Genomic DNA, 17,061 nt, shown 5'->3' with positions numbered 1-17,061 from the left:
CGCTTGAGTCATCCCTGAAAGGAGCCGGAAAACTTGGGAACGTTCCCAAAGAGCGCCATGGCAACGCCCAGCTCGTGTTTTGCAGCTCGGGAAATTGTATTTTTGGAATTCCTGACTCACCCCCTTTGAACGTTTCTTTGGCTGTGGGGCAGGAAAAGAGGAGAAAAAGCTGAATTTCCCTTCCCAATTTCCGAGCTGCTCCCACTTGAATTTGGGAAGCGGCTCATTTGCATATGCTAATGAGATGCAGAGCTATTGGATCCGGCTTTGCCAACTCCTTGCATTTCCCCAACCTTTGCAATTCCGGATTAAAGGAGTCACCAACGCGAGCACACCAAAATTTAATTTTTTAAAAATCTCTCCTTGATAAACCCCAAAAATATCAATATTGGCTCTCTGATCAATTTGCCCCAAAATTATTTTAATTTTTCTGGAGAAATCTCTCATGAGCTGCCAAAGTGAGGAGCGTGCCCAGAGCTGGCAGCCAATTATTTTCCAAGGGTAATTAACAGGGAATTGCATCAATGCATTTCCTTATTCTGGGTTTGATATCATTTGATAGGATCATATGATATGATTTGATATCATTTGATATCTCCATGGAAGTGAGGATAAATCAATTTATTTCCATTCATAAACTCCTGGCTCCAGAACCCAAATGATCAAATTCCCAAATTTCATTTTTTCTTGTGGATTTCCAAATGCCTCCCAAAATCCCAGAAAATAATAAAAAAAAAAAAATCCCCAAAAAAATCCCATCAAAATCCCAATAAATGCGCAAAAAAATTCCCAAAAAAATCCCAGAAAAAGAAAGAAAAAATCTCAAAAAAATCCCCAAAAAATCCCCCCAAAAATCCCCCCAAAATCCCAGAAAATTTAAAAGAATTCCCTCCCAAAATCCCAGAAAAATAAAGAAAAAATCCCCAAAAAAATCCCCAAAAAATCCCATCAAAATCCCAATAAATGCGCAAAAAAATTCCCAAAAAATCCCCCAAAAATCCCCAAAAAATCCCCCAAAAATCCCCCAAAATCCCAGAAAATTTAAAAGAATTCCCTCCCAAAATCCCAGAAAAAATAAAGAAAAAATCTCAAAAAAATCCCAAAAAATCCCCCCCAAAAATCCCAGAAAAATCCACCAAAAATCCCAGAAAAAAATCTCCCCAAAATCCCGAAAAAATTGAATAAAAATCAAAAAAGACTCCCAAAAAATCCCAGAAAAATCCCCCAAAAAATCTCAAAAAAATCCCAGAAAATTGTTTTTAAAAAATCCTCCAAAAATCCCAGAAAAATTTAAAATATTAATATTAGTATTAGTATTAGTGTTAGTGGTATTCATATATTATTTATATATTTATATGTATTTATAGAATTTTGTATAAATATAGAAATTATCTATAAATATTATATTATATTACATTACATTACATTCTATATAAATGACATACATGATATAAAAATATAAATTCCCTATACAACTATATAAATGATATATTTACATATATTAAGAAATACATATTTTTATCAATGGAATAGAAATTTGATTTCTATTTATATAAAGAAAGACCAGGCAGTGCTACAGAATATTATTATGATGATATCAATATATGTGATTTGTATTTGCATATATAATTTATATTTTAATATAAATTACACATATAACAACAATATCCACAAACATATTAGAGTTTGGATTTTAAAGGCAAATCTTTAATAAATGATGGGATTTGTAAGAAAATTATTGCTGTAGGGTTTTGGGCTGGTTTGGATGGAAAATCCCATTCCAAAGTTAGGGGACACCTTCCACCCATATAAATAAATCCCAATTTTACACATCTGGCCTGAATTAAAATTGCTTTATTTAGGGGTGGAAGTGACTCCAGACCGGAATAAAATCATAGAAAAAAAATTCAAAAGCTTTCCTTGCCATATGTTTGGAGCGGAGCTGCCGTCCCAAATGCCAAGACGTGTTGAAGGCTAGCTGGGTGTTTAGGGACGATTGTCCCATATTTCCAGCTTTCCCGAGTTGTATTGTTGTCGAAAGTTCTGCTGTGGGTTGGAAAAAATATGTGCTGGAGCTGGGTAAAAATATCCCATAAAATTACCATATTGCAAAAGACAACAATCGCCGCGCTCGGATGCTTGGGGAAGGAGCGGCGGGCTCGGGCTGTAAACAGGATGTGCCGGGCCCCAGGCACGGGGGGAGCTCGGCGGGACAAATTACGGGCTAAAGGGACAAATTCTGGGCTAAAGGGACAAATCCTGGGATAAAGGGACAAATTCTGGGCTAAAGGGACAAATTCTGGGCTCCAGGGACAAATTCTGGGCTTGAGGGACAAATCCCGGGCTCGGGGCTCGGTGCGGTTCCCTCAGGGCGTGAGGGACAAATCCCGGGCCCAGGGCTCGGTGCGGTTCCCTCAGGGCATGAGGAACAAATCCCGGGCTAAAGGGACAAATCCCGGGCTCGAGGGACAAATCCTTGGCTAAAGGGACGAATCCCGGGTTCCAGGGACAAATCCCGGGCTCGGGGCTCGGTGCGGTTCCCTCAGGGCATGAGGGACAAATCCCGGGCTCCAGGGACAAATTCCGGGCTCGGGGCTCGGTGCAGCTCCCTCAGAGCACCGAGGGACAAATCCCGGGCTCGAGGGACAAATCCCGGGCTCGGGGCTGGAGCAGCTCCCTCAGAGCACCAAGGGACAAATCCCGGGCTCGAGGGACAAATCCCGGGCTCGGGGCTCGGTGCGGTTCCCTCAGGGCATGAGGGACAAATCCCGGGCTCCAGGGACAAATTCTGGGCTAGAGGGACAAATCCCGGTCTCGGGGCTCGGTGCGATTCCCTCAGGGCATGAGGGGACAAATCCCGGGCTCGAGGGACAAATTCTGGGCTCCAGGGACAAATCCTGGGCTCGAGGGACAAATGCCGGGCCCGGGGCTCGGTGCGGTTCCCTCAGGGCATGAGGGACAAATCCCGGGCTCGGGCCTCGGTGCAGCTCCCTCAGAGCACCGAGGGACAAATCCCGGGCTCCAGGGACAAATCCCGGGCTCGAGGGACAAATCCCGGGCTCGGGGCTCGGTGCAGCTCCCTCAGAGCACCGAGGGACAAATCCCGGGCTAGAGGGACAAATCCTGGGCTCGAGGGACAAATCCCGGGCCCGGGGCTCGGTGCGGTTCCCTCAGAGCACCAAGGGACAAATCCCGGGCTCGAGGGACAAATCCCGGGCCCAGGGCTCGGTGCGGTTCCCTCAGGGCATGAGGGACAAACCCCAGGCTCGAGGGACAAATTCTGGGCTCCAGGGACAAATCCCGGGCCCGGGGCTCGGTGCGGTTCCCTCAGAGCACCAAGGGACAAATTCTGGGCTCCAGGGACAAATCCCGGGCTAAAGGGACAAATTCTGGGCTTGAGGGACAAATCCCGGGCCCGGGGCTCGGTGCGGTTCCCTCAGGGCATGAGGGACAAATCCCGGGCTCGAGGGACAAATTCTGGGCTCGAGGGACAAATCCCGGGCTCGAGGGACAAATCCCGGGCTCGGGGCTGGAGCAGCTCCCTCAGAGCACCGAGGGACAAATCCCGGGCTCCAGGGACAAATCCCGGGCCCGGGGCTCGGTGCAGCTCCCTCAGGGGACTGAGTGACAAATCCCGGGCTCCTCCAAGGGACAAATCCCGGCTCCTCCGAGCCCAGCCGCCCTCACAGCCCCGCTCTGGGCTCGGCATCTCCCTCAGGGCCCTGAGGGAAAAATCCCGGGCTCGGGGCTGGACGGAGCAGCTCCCTCAGGGCCCTAAGGGAAAAATCCTGAGTTTTTCCGAGCCCAGCCGCCCTCACAGCCCTGAGGGACAAATCCCGGTTCCTCCGAACCCAGCTGCCCTCACAGCCCCGCTCTGGGCTCGGCAGCTCCCTGAGGGCACCGAGGGATAAATCCGAGCCCAGCTTCCCTCACAGCCCCGCTCCGGGCTCGGCATCTCCCTCAGGGCCCTGAGGGAAAAATCCCGGGCTCGGGGCTGGACGGAGCAGCTCCCTCAGAGAACGGAGAAACAAATCCCGGTTCCTCCGAGCCCAGCTTCCCTCACAGCCCTGCCCAGGGCTCGGCATCTCCTCAGGGCACTGAGGGACAAATCCCGGTTCCTCCGAGCCCAGCTGCCCTCACAGCCCTGAGGGACAAATCCCGGTTCCTCCGAGCCCAGCTTCCCTCACAGCCCCGCTCTGGTCTCAGCGCAGCTCCCTCAGAGAACTGAGGGATAAATCTGAGCCCAGCTTCCCTCACAGCTCTGCCCTGGGCTCGGCATCTCCCTCAGGGCCCTGAGGGAAAAATCCCGGGCTCGGGGCTGGACGGAGCAGCTTCCTCAGGGATAAATCTGAGCCCAGCTTCCCTCACAGCCCTGCCCTGGGCTCGGCAGCTTCCTCAGGGCACTGAGGGACAAATCCCGGGCTCGGGGCTGGCTGGAGCAGCTCCTTGAGGGCACCGAGGGATAAATCCTGAGTTTTTTCCGAGCCCAGCCGCCCTCACAGCCCTGAGGGAAAAATCCTGAGTTTTTCCGAGCCCAGCTTCCCTCACAGCCCCGCTCTGGTCTCAGCGCAGCTCCCTCAGAGAACTGAGGGATAAATCCGAGCCCAGCTTCCCTCACAGCCCTGCCCTGGGCTCGGCAGCTCCCTCAGGGCCCTGAGGGAAAAATCCCGGGCTCGGGGCTGGACGGAGCAGCTCCCTCAGGGCCCTGAGGGAAAAATCCTGAGTTTTTCCAAGCCCAGCTTCCCTCACAGCCCTGCCCTGGGCTCGGCAGCTTCCTTGGGGCAATGAGGGACAAATCCTGGGCTCGGTGTCGCTCCCTCAGGGCACTGAGGGACAAATCCCGGTTCCTCCGAGCCCAGCTTCCCTCACAGCCCCGCTCTGGGCTCGGCATCTCCCTCAGGGCCCTGAGGGAAAAATCCCGGGCTCGGGGCTGGACGGAGCAGCTCCCTGAGGGCACCGAGGGATAAATCGGAGCCCAGCTTCCCTCACAGCCCCGCTCCGGGCTCGGCAGCTTCCTCGGGGCAATGAGGGACAAATCCTGGGCTCGGTGTCGCTCCCTCAGGGCACTGAGGGACAAATCCCGGTTCCTCCGAGCCCAGCTTCCCTCACAGCCCTGAGGGAAAAATCCCGGTTCCTCCGAGCCCAGCTTCCCTCACAGCCCTGCTCTGGGCTCGGCAGCTCCCTGAGGGCACCGAGGGATAAATCGGAGCCCAGTTTCCCTCACAGCCCCGCTCTGGGCTCGGCAGCTCCCTCAGGGCCCTGAGGGAAAAATCCCGGGCTCGGGGCTGGCTGGAGCAGCTCCCTGAGGGCACCGAGGGATAAATCCGAGCCCAGCTGCCCTCACAGCCCTGCTCTGGGCTCGGCAACTCCCTGAGGGCACCGAGGGATAAATCCCGGTTTCTCCGAGCCCAGCCGCCCTCACAGCCCTGAGGGACAAATCCCGGTTCCTCCGAGCCCAGCTTCCCTCACAGCCCCGCTCCGGGCTCGGTGCAGCCCCCTCAGCTCGGTGCCACCTTCCCCAGGCCCTGCAGGATTTCCCCCCTTGCTCTCCCCTGAGGCTGAAGAGGATTTGCCTCCAGCCAGGGGGAATGGAGCGTTCCCACCTCTGCTCGCACCTGCCGAGCTCGGCCTGGGCTCGCAATCCAGACAGGGCTGGATTTATCCTTCCGTGGTGCGGGGAACGTCATTTATTCCTTTCAGAAGACGCTCGTAAGGATAATTTAGTTGCTAATGACCCGTCGGCTGGCAAAGTACAGAATGTGCTGCGAACAGCTCGGAGAAAGCCGGGGCCTCTCTCCCAGCTGCGATTCCAGAGGTGTTCTCTGGTGAGGATATGATCAAGTGGGATCATCCCTGAGATCCCAAATAATTCTGGGACTGGTGATTTTTGGGTTTTCACCATTTTCTGTGCAATCCCAACGAGCTCCTCAGGCTTGAAGGTTCCTGGAGATTCTTGATATTTAGAACAAACCATTCTGCGATTTCACCATTGCCATCCCCAGCAAAGCCATCCCGGTGTCCTGGCCGTGCTTTGTGTGAATTCATCCCGGTGACGAATTAATTTGGCTTTCACACACACGTCAGGCTTTTCTATCCTCCTTTCAGAGCCCAATTGAATGTTCCTATCCAGCTCCTGCCTTGTTTTTTCGTGCCGTCCTTTTTCCACATCCCCTCCCTGCCTGTTGTTTTGGGCTTTTCTTCTCGTGTGCCGGTGATATTTAGAGCCGAACCTTCAAAAACAAGATGGGATCAATGGATGTGCGTTTGAAATTTTCCGCTCCTTTAGCTTATCAAATATCCAGGTTTCTCCTTGCCTTGATCTTCCTTCTTTAATCCTCCCGCTGTATTTTGTCGAGCTGGGGTTTTTTCCTGCCGTTTTTCAAGCTCGTACTCGGATCAATCCGAGTTCTTTTGAAGAGCAAAGCAGCAGGAAAGGTCTGAACCCACCGACCAGGCGTGCTGGAATTAATTGGGATGAGCAGCAGCCTCACCTTCCTTGGTTGGACACAAAATTCCTGCAGATCCTGGGGGGATTTAGGGATCACCTCGCTCCAGGTGGCCCCAAAAAGCTGGGAATGTTCTGGGCTGGATGGGGATTGGAAAACCTGGGACAGTGGGAGATGATCTTAAAGTTCCTCCTCACCCATCACTGATGATCCTTTAAATCCCAAATTCTTTATCCCAGATTTCCTGAGGACAATTCCCAAATCTGCCCAAGGTCTCTCCCAACCTCGACCTTGTGAACTTTTCCATATCCCAGCTGGAAATTGAGGATGTCGCCAAAATTCTGCTTTTCCCTCCAGGAGATCCATGTTGTCTCCTCCTTTCCCTGTGGAGGAGGAGCAGGAATTGGAGAATCCAGGTTCCTTCAGAGCCGTGGATTATTGATTGAAAAAATCCCCCAAACCCGTGGATTATTGATTCAAACAATCCCCCAAACCCGTGGATTATTGATTCAAACAATCCCCCAAACCCGTGGATTATTGATTCAAACAATCCCCCAAACCCGTGGATTATTGATTCAAACAATCCCCCAAACCCGTGGATTATTGATTAAAACAATCCCCCAAACCCGTGGATTATTGATTCAAACAATCCCCCATACCTGTGGATTATTGATTTAAAAAATCCCCCAAACCCATGGATTATTGATTAAAACAATCCCCCATACCCGTGGATTATTGATTCAAACAATCCCCCAAACCCGTGGATTATTGATTCAAACAATCCCCCAAACCCGTGGATTATTGATTCAAACAATCCCCCAAACCCGTGGATTATTGATTAAAACTTTAAAATCTGCCTAATTAACCTAATGGAATGCTTGATGGGATCTGTCAGGTAAATGATCCACACTTTCATTCCTCCCTTTTTTATTTTTTTTTTTAAATTTTTTTTTTATTTCCTGGATCTTAATTAAATATTTACCTCCGAGTGTCTCGTGCTATTAACGAGTTCATCTATTAACGGGAGAGAATAGAAATCCTGATTGGGGGAAAGAATGGAAGTGTCAGGTTTGGAATCTTGGAAATTTTTCCTGGATTTTGTCTCCAGCTGAAAAGCGCCAGGAGATTAATTGGGAGCGTTAATTAGGCACGGAAAGGCGGGAATGATTTGCCACCAAGCCTAAAGAATTTTTTTGTCCCCAGATGTAGAAGACAGAACTAGCTCAGGGTCCTGGGGGAATGCAGGACATCCGAGCCCATCCCGGGTAAGTCAAATTCCATCTTTATCCCCTGCTGATGGATAGAATTCCCTCTGGAATTTTCCACATCCCTGAGTGCTGGAATTGGGCACGGCCACATCCCAATCCCTGCCCAGCAGCAGAATTCCCAATGGGCTCCCTCTGCTTGGAATTCTCTGGAATTTTCCACATCCCTGAGTGCTGGAATTGGGCACGGCCACATCCCAATCCCTGCCCAGCAGCAGAATTCCCTCTGGAATTTTCTACATCCCCTAGGGCTGGAATTGGGCACGGCCACATCCCAATCCCTGCCCAGCAAATTCCCATGGATTTTACCCCTGAATGCTGGAGGCAGCCAATCCCAATCTGCCACAAATTCCAATGGCTCTGCTGATCCTGGAATTTGGGACATCCCTGAGTGCTGGAATTGGGCACGGCCACATCCCAATCCCTGCCCAGCAGCAGAATTCCCTCTGGAATTTTCTACATCCCTGAGTGCTGGAATTGGGCACGGCCACATCCCAATCCCTGCCCAGCAGCAGAATTCCCTCTGGAATTTTCCACATCCCTGAGTGCTGGAATTGGGCACGGCCACATCCCAATCCCTGCCCAGCAGCAGAATTCCCAATGGGATTTGGGACATCCCTGAGTGCTGGAATTGGGCACGGCCACATCCCAATCCCTGCCCAGCAGCAGAATTCCCTCTGGAATTTTCTACATCCCTGAGTGCTGGAATTGGGCACGGCCACATCCAATCCCTGCCCAGCAGCAGAATTCCTCTGGATTTTACTCCTAGGCTGGAATTGGGCACGGCCACATCCCAATCCCTGCCCAGCAGCAGAATTCCCTCTGGAATTTTCTACATCCCCAAGTGCTGGAATTGGGCACGGCCACATCCCAATCCCTGCCCAGCAGCAGAATTCCCTCTGGAATTTTCTACATCCCCCAATGCTGGAATTGGGCACGGCCACATCCACAATCCCTGCCCAGCAGCAGAATTCCCTCTGGAATTCTGAGTGCTGGAATTCCCTAATTAACCGAAAGGATAACGAGGATCTCCATCCCCTCCTCGGAGCTCTGCTTTCCCCGTTGTGCCTCCGAGGACGGAATCCCAGCACCTTTTCTTCTCCCCTGACGTCGTGGCAGCTCCCATCTGTCACTTTGATTTCCCTTTTTTATTTTATTTATTTATTTTTTTCTTTTTTCCTCCTCTCCTTGACACTTGTATTGCTTCCGAGGGAAAAATGTTTTGAAAAGGAAAGCGGGCAATTGGCACACACCGATTATTTCTGCCTGCAAAGCCCTGAATGCCAGCGGGGAGACAGGAAAAGAAAAGGAGCACGAGCCGCAGAAGGAGCGGGCGAATTCTCAATCGGGGCCGGGCATTAAAGCCAGGAATTATTCCACAAACAACCTGACCTCGCTTTTTCCTGCCGGAATGCAATTCCCCCAGCGGGAGATCTCCTCCCTCCGCAGCCTTTTTGCCATTTTTTAAGCACCACCACTCCTCTCCCCAAAGCGTTTTTTGTTTTTTTGCTGATTTCAGGAGCATCACCCAGATCTCCAGTCAGAATTCTCTTTTTTCTTTTTCCTAATGAACACAACTTGGAAATGTGACGTTCCAAGCAATCAACAGGGGGAAAAATGATGTTTTTTAGCAGCAGCAATTTTTCCAATTGAGGTGTAAAATTGTGTTTTTATCCCGTTTCTTGCCAGAACTATGGAGATGGGACTCACTACGACCACATGGCCAGCAGAGACCTCGGCTCACACGACAATCTCTCTCCTCCCTTTGCCAATTCCAGAATACAAAGTAAGAACACGGAATTTCCTCCCTCAATGGGGTGGGGGAATTGGGAGCGATGGATTGGGAATAAAATCAATTCCTTAGTTTCATTTTTTTTGAGGGATTTGTTGCAATTTTCCATGCCGTGATATTTAGCATTTTAGCTCCGTTTCCCTGATGTTTTATTGATGTTTTGGATCTCGCGATGGACACACTCAGAATGGGTTTTGAAACCCTAATGAATAAATGCCAAAAGGAGCAGAGAAACCAAAGGTGAGGGAACATTGGGAATGTTGTTGGAGTGGAAGGGAGATCTCCATGGAGATCTTTTCCAGCTGGAACGCTGCCGGGATTCCGCGCTAGAGTTTGCTAAAGTCAATAAATGATGTCAGAATAGTGGCCAGGCTCCATCCAGGAGCGAAACAAACTCTTCCCTTCAAAGATTCCAAGGAAAACACGGAGCTGTGGCTGCCTCACATCCAAGGAAAGCCAAGGAAAGCACGGAAATGCCAACTGTCCCTGCACTGCAGGGAATCCATCAAAGCACAGCTGGACTGCAGCAAATCCATCCGATTTCATGGGGGTGGGGTGGGGAGCTGGGCTGGGAAATCATGGGGCTGTGTGGGAATGGCAATGGAAATGAGTAGGGCAATGGGAATGGCAATGGGAATGGTAATGGATGTGGCAATGGGAATGGGAATGGCAATGGGAATGGCAATGGGAATGGGAATGGAAATGAGAATGGGAATGGGAATGGCAATGGAATGGCAATGGAATGGCAATGGGAATGGCAATGGAAATGAGTAGGGCAATGGGAATGGCAATGGGAATGGCAATGGCAATGGCAGTGACAATGGCAATGGGAATGGCAATGGGAATGGCAATGGCAATGGGAATGGGAATGGCAATGGCAATGGGAATGGGAATGGCAATGGGAATGGATGTGGCAATGGAATGGCAATGGGAATGGCAATGCCAATGGGAATGGCAATGGAAATGGCAATGGCAATGGATGTGGCAATGGGAATGAGAATGGCAATGGAATGGCAATGGCAATGGCAATGGGAATGGATGTGGCAATGGGAATGGCAATGGGAATGGCAATGGAAATGGGAATGGCAATGGCAATGAGAATGGCAATGGGAATGGGAATGGCAATGGGAATGGGAATGGCAATGGAATGGCAATGGATGTGGCAATGGGAATGGCAATGGATGTGGCAATGGGAATGGCAATGAGAATGGCAATGGGAATGGCAATGGAATGGCAATGGGAATGGCAATGGGAATGGCAATGGGATGGCAATGGGAATGGCAATGGGAATGGGAATGGCAATGGATGTGGCAATGGATGTGGCAATGGCAATGGCAATGGAAATGGGAATGGCAATGGCAGTGGCAATGGCAGTGGCAATGGTGGTGGCAATGGCAATGGCAATGGGAATAGGAATGGCAGTGATTATGGCAATGGCAATGGCAGTGACAATGGCACTGAGAGTGACAATGGCAACGGGAATGGCAATGGGCATGGGAATGGAAAGTAAACTGCCAATGGCAATGGCAGTGATTATGGCAATGGGAACAGGAATGGCAATGGGAATGGCAGTGATGGTGGCAATGGCAATGGAATGGCAATGGCGGTGGGAATGGCAGTGATTATGGCAATGGCAATGGCAGTGACAATGGCACTGAGAGTGACAATGGCAATGGGAACAGGAATGGCAATGGGAATGGCAGTGATGGTGGCAATGGCAATGGGAACAGGAATGGCAATGGGAACAGGAATGGCAATGGGAATGGCAGTGATGGTGGCAATGGCAATGGGAACAGGAATGGCAATGGCAATGGCAGTGCGAGTGGCAATGGCAGTGACAATGGCAGTGATGGTGACAATGGCACTGGAATGGCAATGGCAGTAACAATGGCAATAGAAAGTTAACGTGAATGGCAATGGCAATGGGCATGGCAGTGACACTGGGCGTGGGAATGGCAATGCCAATGGCAATGGCAATGGCAGTGACAACAGCAATAGCATGGGAATTTAAATGGCAATGGGCATGGAATGGCAGTGGGAATGACAATGACAATGGCAATGACAGTGATCATGGGAATGGCAATGGGCATGGGAATGGGAATGGCAGTGGAATGGCAATGGCAATGGCAGTGCCAATGGAATGGGAGTGGCAACGGCAATGGGAATGGGCATGGCAATGGTGGTGACAATGGTAATGGCAATGGCAATGGGCTTGCCAATGGGAATAGTAATGGCAGTGGCAATGGGAATGGGAATGGCAATGGCAGTGACAATGGCAATGGCAATGGCAATGGGAATGGCAATGGCAATGGCAGTGACAATGGCAATGGGAATGGGCATGGCAATGGTGGTGACAATGGCAATGGCAATGGCAATGGCAATGGTCGTGACAATGGGAATGGCAATGGCAATGGCAATGGCAGATGGAATGGCAATGGTGGTGATAATGACAATGGCAATGGCAATGGCAATGGCAATGGCAGTGACAATGGCAATGGGAATTTCAATGACAATGGGAATGAATGGCAATAGTAATGACAATGGCAATGGCAGTGAGAATGGCAATGACAGTGACAATGGGCATGGGAATGGCAATGGCAATGGCAATGGCAATGGCAATGGCAGTGACAATATCAATGCCAATATCAACGCCAATGCCAATGCCAATGAACTTTGGGACACCAGGGGTGACCCCTCCGTGGCTCTGTGATGCCACCCAACCTTTGGGTGCCACCACAGACAACGTGGTGACCTGTGGGAAAATTCTGCTTTTTTTTTATTTTTTTTTGAATATTCCCCAAACCCTTTTCTCAATGTTTAACGGGATTTTCCCGTTTCATCCCCGCAGCAGAACTGGAATTTTTTGCAGATTAGTGACGTTTACCCCACACAGCATGAAAAGCTTGCAATTTGTAAACATTCGGGATCAAATTTTCCATGCTGTGGATGTGACTCAGCCCTCTCGGTGTTTTTGTAACCCTCTGCAGCCACGATTTCCACATTTCCTCAAATGGGATTACACGGCAGCCTGGCAGATTTGGGATTTTCTGCTTTTAGTGCCTGCCATGGTGGGAACATTAATTCCTTTTCACACCACCTTTGCTGCAAAAACCAAAACGGGGAATTGGGGAGGAATGGCCAAAACTATCCAGGAATTTCAGGGATGGGCTTTGGAGCAACTTTGTTGTTGTAATTTTGGGCTCCTGTCCAAAATCCCAAACTCCTGCCCACAATCCCAAATTCCTTTCCATGATCCCAAACTCTTACCCATAATTTTGGGATCCTGTCCATAATCCCTATTCCTGCCCATAATTTTGGGATCCTGCCCAAAATCCCAAACTCCTGCCCATAACCCCAAACTCCTTTCCATGATCCCAAATTCCTGCCCAAAATTTTGGGATCCTGCCCACAATCCCAAACTCCTGCCTATAATTTTGGGATCCTGCCCACAATCCCAAATTCCTGCCCACAATCCCAAACTCCTGCCTATAATTTTGGGATCCTGTCCACAATCCCAAACTCCTGCCCAAAATCCCAAATTCCTGCCCAAAATCCCAAATTCCTGCCCATAATTTTGGGATCCTGCCCACAATCCCAAACTCCTTTCCATGATCCCAAACTCTTACCCATAATTTTGGGATCCTGTCCATAATCCCTATTCCTGCCCATAATTTTGGGATCCTGCCCAAAATCCCAAACTCCTGCCATAATTTTGGGATCCTGTTCCTAATCCCAAACTCCTGCCCACAATCCCAAACTCCTTTCCATGATCCCAAACTCTGACCCATAATTTTGGGCTCCTGTCCGCAACCCCAAACTCCTGCCCACAACCCCAAACTCCTGCCCATAATTTTGGGATCCTGCCCACAATCCCAAACTCCTGCCCACAATCCCAAATTCCTGTCCATAATTTTGGGCTCCTGCCCACAATCCCAAATTCCTGCCCATAATTTTGGGATCCTGCCCATAACCCCAAACTCCTGTCCACAATCCCAAACTCCTGCCCAAAATTTGGGGATCCTGTCCACAATCCCAAACTCCTGCCCACAATCCCAAACTCATTTCCATGATCCCAAACTCCTTTCCATGATCCCAAACTTTTACCCATAATTTTGGGATCCTGTCCATAACCCCAAACTCCTGCCCACAATCCCAAATTCCTGCCTATAATTTTGGGATCCTGTCCATAACCCCAAACTCCTTTCCATGATCCCAAACTCCTGCCCAAAATCCCAAACTCCTGCCCACAATCCCAAACTCCTGCCCAAAATTTGGGGATCCTGCCCATAATTTTGGGATCCTGCCCAAAATCCCAAAATCCCAAATTCCTGCCTATAATTTTGGGATCCTGCCCATAACCCCAAACTCCTGCCCACAATCCCAAATTTTTGTCCATAATTTTGGGATCCTGTCCATAACCCCAAATTCCTGCCCAAAATCCCAAACTCCTTTCCATGATCCCAAACTCCTGCCCATAATTTTGGGATCCTGTCCATAATCCCAAATTCCTGCCCAAAATCCCAAACTCCTGCCCACAATCCCAAATTCCTGCCCACAACCCCAAACTCCTGCCCAAAATCCCAAACTCTTACCCATAATTTTGGGATCCTGTCCATAACCCCAAATTCCTGCCCAAAATCCCAAACTCCTGCCCATGATCCCAAACTCTTACCCATAATTTTGGGATCCTGTCCAAAATCCCAAACTCCTGCCCACAATCCCAAATTCCTGCCCATAATTTTGGGATCCTGCCCATAACCCCAAACTCCTGCCCACAATCCCAAACTCCTGCCCACAATCCCAAACTCCTGCCCATAATTTTGGGATCCTGCCCAAAATCCCAAACTCCTGCCCATAACCCCAAACTCCTTTCCATGATCCCAAATTCCTGCCTATAATTTTGGGATCCTGTCCACAACCCCAAATTCCTGCCCAAAATTTGGGATCCTGCCCACAATCCCAAACTCCTGCCCACAATCCCAAATTCCTGCCCATAATTTTGGGATCCTGCCCATAACCCCAAACTCCTTTCCATGATCCCAAACTCCTGCCCAAAATTTTGGACTCCTGCCCACAATCCCAAATTCCTGCCTATAATTTTGGGATCCTGTCCACAACCCCAAATTCCTGCCCAAAATCCCAAACTCCTTTCCATGATCTCAAACTCTTGCCCATAATTTTGGGCTCCTGCCCACAATCCCAAACTCCTGCCCACAACCCCAAACTCCTGCCCACAATCCCAAATTCCTGCCCACAATCCCAAACTCCTGCCCACAATCCCAAACTCCTGCCCATGATCCCAAACTCCTGCCCATAATTTTGGGCTCCTGTCCAAAATCCCAAACTCCTTTCCATGATCCCAAACTTTTACCCATAATTTTGGGATCCTGTCCATAATCCCAAACTCCTGCCCACAATCCCAAATTCCTGCCCATAATTTTGGGATCCTGCCCATAATCCCAAACTCCTGCCCACAATCCCAAACTCCTGCCCAAAATCCCAAATTCCTGCCTATAATTTTGGGATCCTGCCCATAATTTCCAGCCTCCAATTTCCACCTCCAGCACAAAAATCCCTTCCAATAGCAAGGCCTTGAAAGCCACGATGAAAAAAGCAGCACAAAGCAAAACGTAAATTAAATTAAGAAATCGGCGGTTTGGGATTTTTCAGGATTTGCACGGCAGCTGGCAAACGGGCATGTGGGAAAATGCAGGGAACAAAACCTCCAAAGTGGGAACGAGGGGGGCATTTCCATGGGCACTCACGCTCCGGCGGGCACCAAAAACAAAGGGGTTGTTGTGCTCCTCGTTAAGGGCCCACAAAAAAGGGGATTTAATGAAGCAGAATTTTCACAGGCCGGGCCTGTGGAGTTAAAGGAGGAGGTTGGATAAATAAAATCAACTTTTAGGGGCGGCTTGGATGGGGAAATAAAGCTGGGAAAAGAGGAGGGGTTGGAATCAGACTGGGATGGAAAAATGAGAATTATTGCAAGGGGAAAATGCAGAGAAAATTCAAATTTTAGAGGGGAAATTCATGGAATTGAAATGGAGGAATTGGGATTGTGGGATGGCAGAATGGGGCACAGGGATTGTCCCCAATGGGCACAGGGATTGGCACAGGGATTGTCCCCAATGGGCACAGGGATTGTCCCCAATGGGCACAGGGATTGTCCTCAATGGGCACAGGGATTGGCACAGGGATTGTCCCCAATGGGCACAGGGATTGTCCCCAATGAGGGCACAGGGATTGTCCCCAGTTGGCACAGGGATTGGCACAGGGATTGTCCTCAATGGGGCACCATTGTCCCCAATGAGGGCACAGGGATTGTCCTCAATGGGCACAGGGATTGGCACAGGGATTGTGCCCAATGAGGGCACAGGGATTGTCAGCAATGGGCACAGGGATTGTCCCCAATGGGCACAGGGATTGGCACAGGGATTGTCACCAACGGGCACAGGGATTGTCCCCAGTGGGCACAGGGATTGTCCCCAATGGGCACAGGGATTGGCACAGGGATTGTCCCCAGTTGGCACAGGGATTGTCCTCAATGGGCACAGGGATTGGCACAGGGATTGTCCCCAATGGGCACAGGGATTGGCACAGGGATTGTCCCCAGTGGGCACAGGGATTGTCCCCAATGGGCACAGGGATTGGCACAGGGATTGTCCCCAATGGGCACAGGGATTGTCCCCAATGGGCACAGGGATTGTCCCCAGTGGGCACAGGGATTGTCCCCAATGGGCACAGGGATTGGCACAGGGATTGTCCCCAATGGGCACAGGGATTGTCCCCAATGGGCACAGGGATTGTCCCCAGTTGGCACAGGGATTGGCACAGGGATTGTCCACAGTGGGCACAGGGATTGTCCCCCATGGGCACAGGGATTGTCCCCAGTGGGGGCACAGGGATTGTCTCCAGTTGGCACAGGGATTGTCCCCAATGGGCACAGGGATTGTCCCCAGTGAGGGCACCGGGATTGTCCCCAATGGGGCACAGGGATTGTCCTCAATGGGGCACAGGGATTGTCCCCCATGGGCACAGGGATTGTCCCCAATGGGCACAGGGATTGGCACAGGGATTGTCACCAACGGGCACAGGGATTGTCCCCAGTGGGCACAGGGATTGTCCCCAATGAGGGCACAGGGATTGTCCCCAGTGGGCACAGGGATTGTCCCCCATGGGCACAGGGATTGTCCCCAATGGGCACAGGGATTGTCCTCAATGGGCACAGGGATTGTCCCCAGTGGGGCACAGGGATTGTCCCCAATGGGCACAGGGATTGTCCCTGAGTGGGCACAGGGATTGTCCCCGTGTGTGCCAGCCTGTGCAATGGGCACGCTGGTCTGTGGGTACCAGGGTGGGTCTATGGGATCCCAGGGTGGGTTTATAGGATGCCAACCAGCACAGGGATGGCATCTCCGTGCAGTGGGTCCAGGCTGGCATCGGGGTGGGCACTGGTGGCACCCCCGTGTGTGCCAGCCTGTGCAATGGGCACGATGGGCTGTGGGGTGCCAGGGTGGGTCTGTGGGTACCAGGGTGGGTTTATGGGATCCAGAGG

The 17,061-nt window shown here is 50.6% G+C and overlaps 1 protein-coding gene across 1 annotated transcript in view; it reads left to right on the top strand.

Moving 5' to 3' along the window:
* TCF4 (transcription factor 4) overlaps positions 1 to 17,061 on the top strand; it is a gene marked incomplete at its 3' end in the record, with an annotated part of 53,433 nt that overhangs the window by 15,990 nt on the left and 20,382 nt on the right. The window contains exons 3-4 of the mRNA XM_064735889.1: positions 7,650 to 7,711; positions 9,401 to 9,497. Coding sequence (XP_064591959.1) covers positions 7,650 to 7,711; positions 9,401 to 9,497 — 159 coding nt within the window. The remainder of the gene's footprint in view (positions 1 to 7,649; positions 7,712 to 9,400; positions 9,498 to 17,061) is intronic.

The sequence above is a fragment of the Zonotrichia leucophrys genome, chromosome Z, assembly GCF_028769735.1.
Source record: "Zonotrichia leucophrys gambelii isolate GWCS_2022_RI chromosome Z, RI_Zleu_2.0, whole genome shotgun sequence".
NCBI lineage: Eukaryota > Metazoa > Chordata > Aves > Passeriformes > Passerellidae > Zonotrichia > Zonotrichia leucophrys.
Note: the sequence above shows the minus strand (reverse complement) of the source record. Positions and strands in the feature narration are given on the sequence as shown.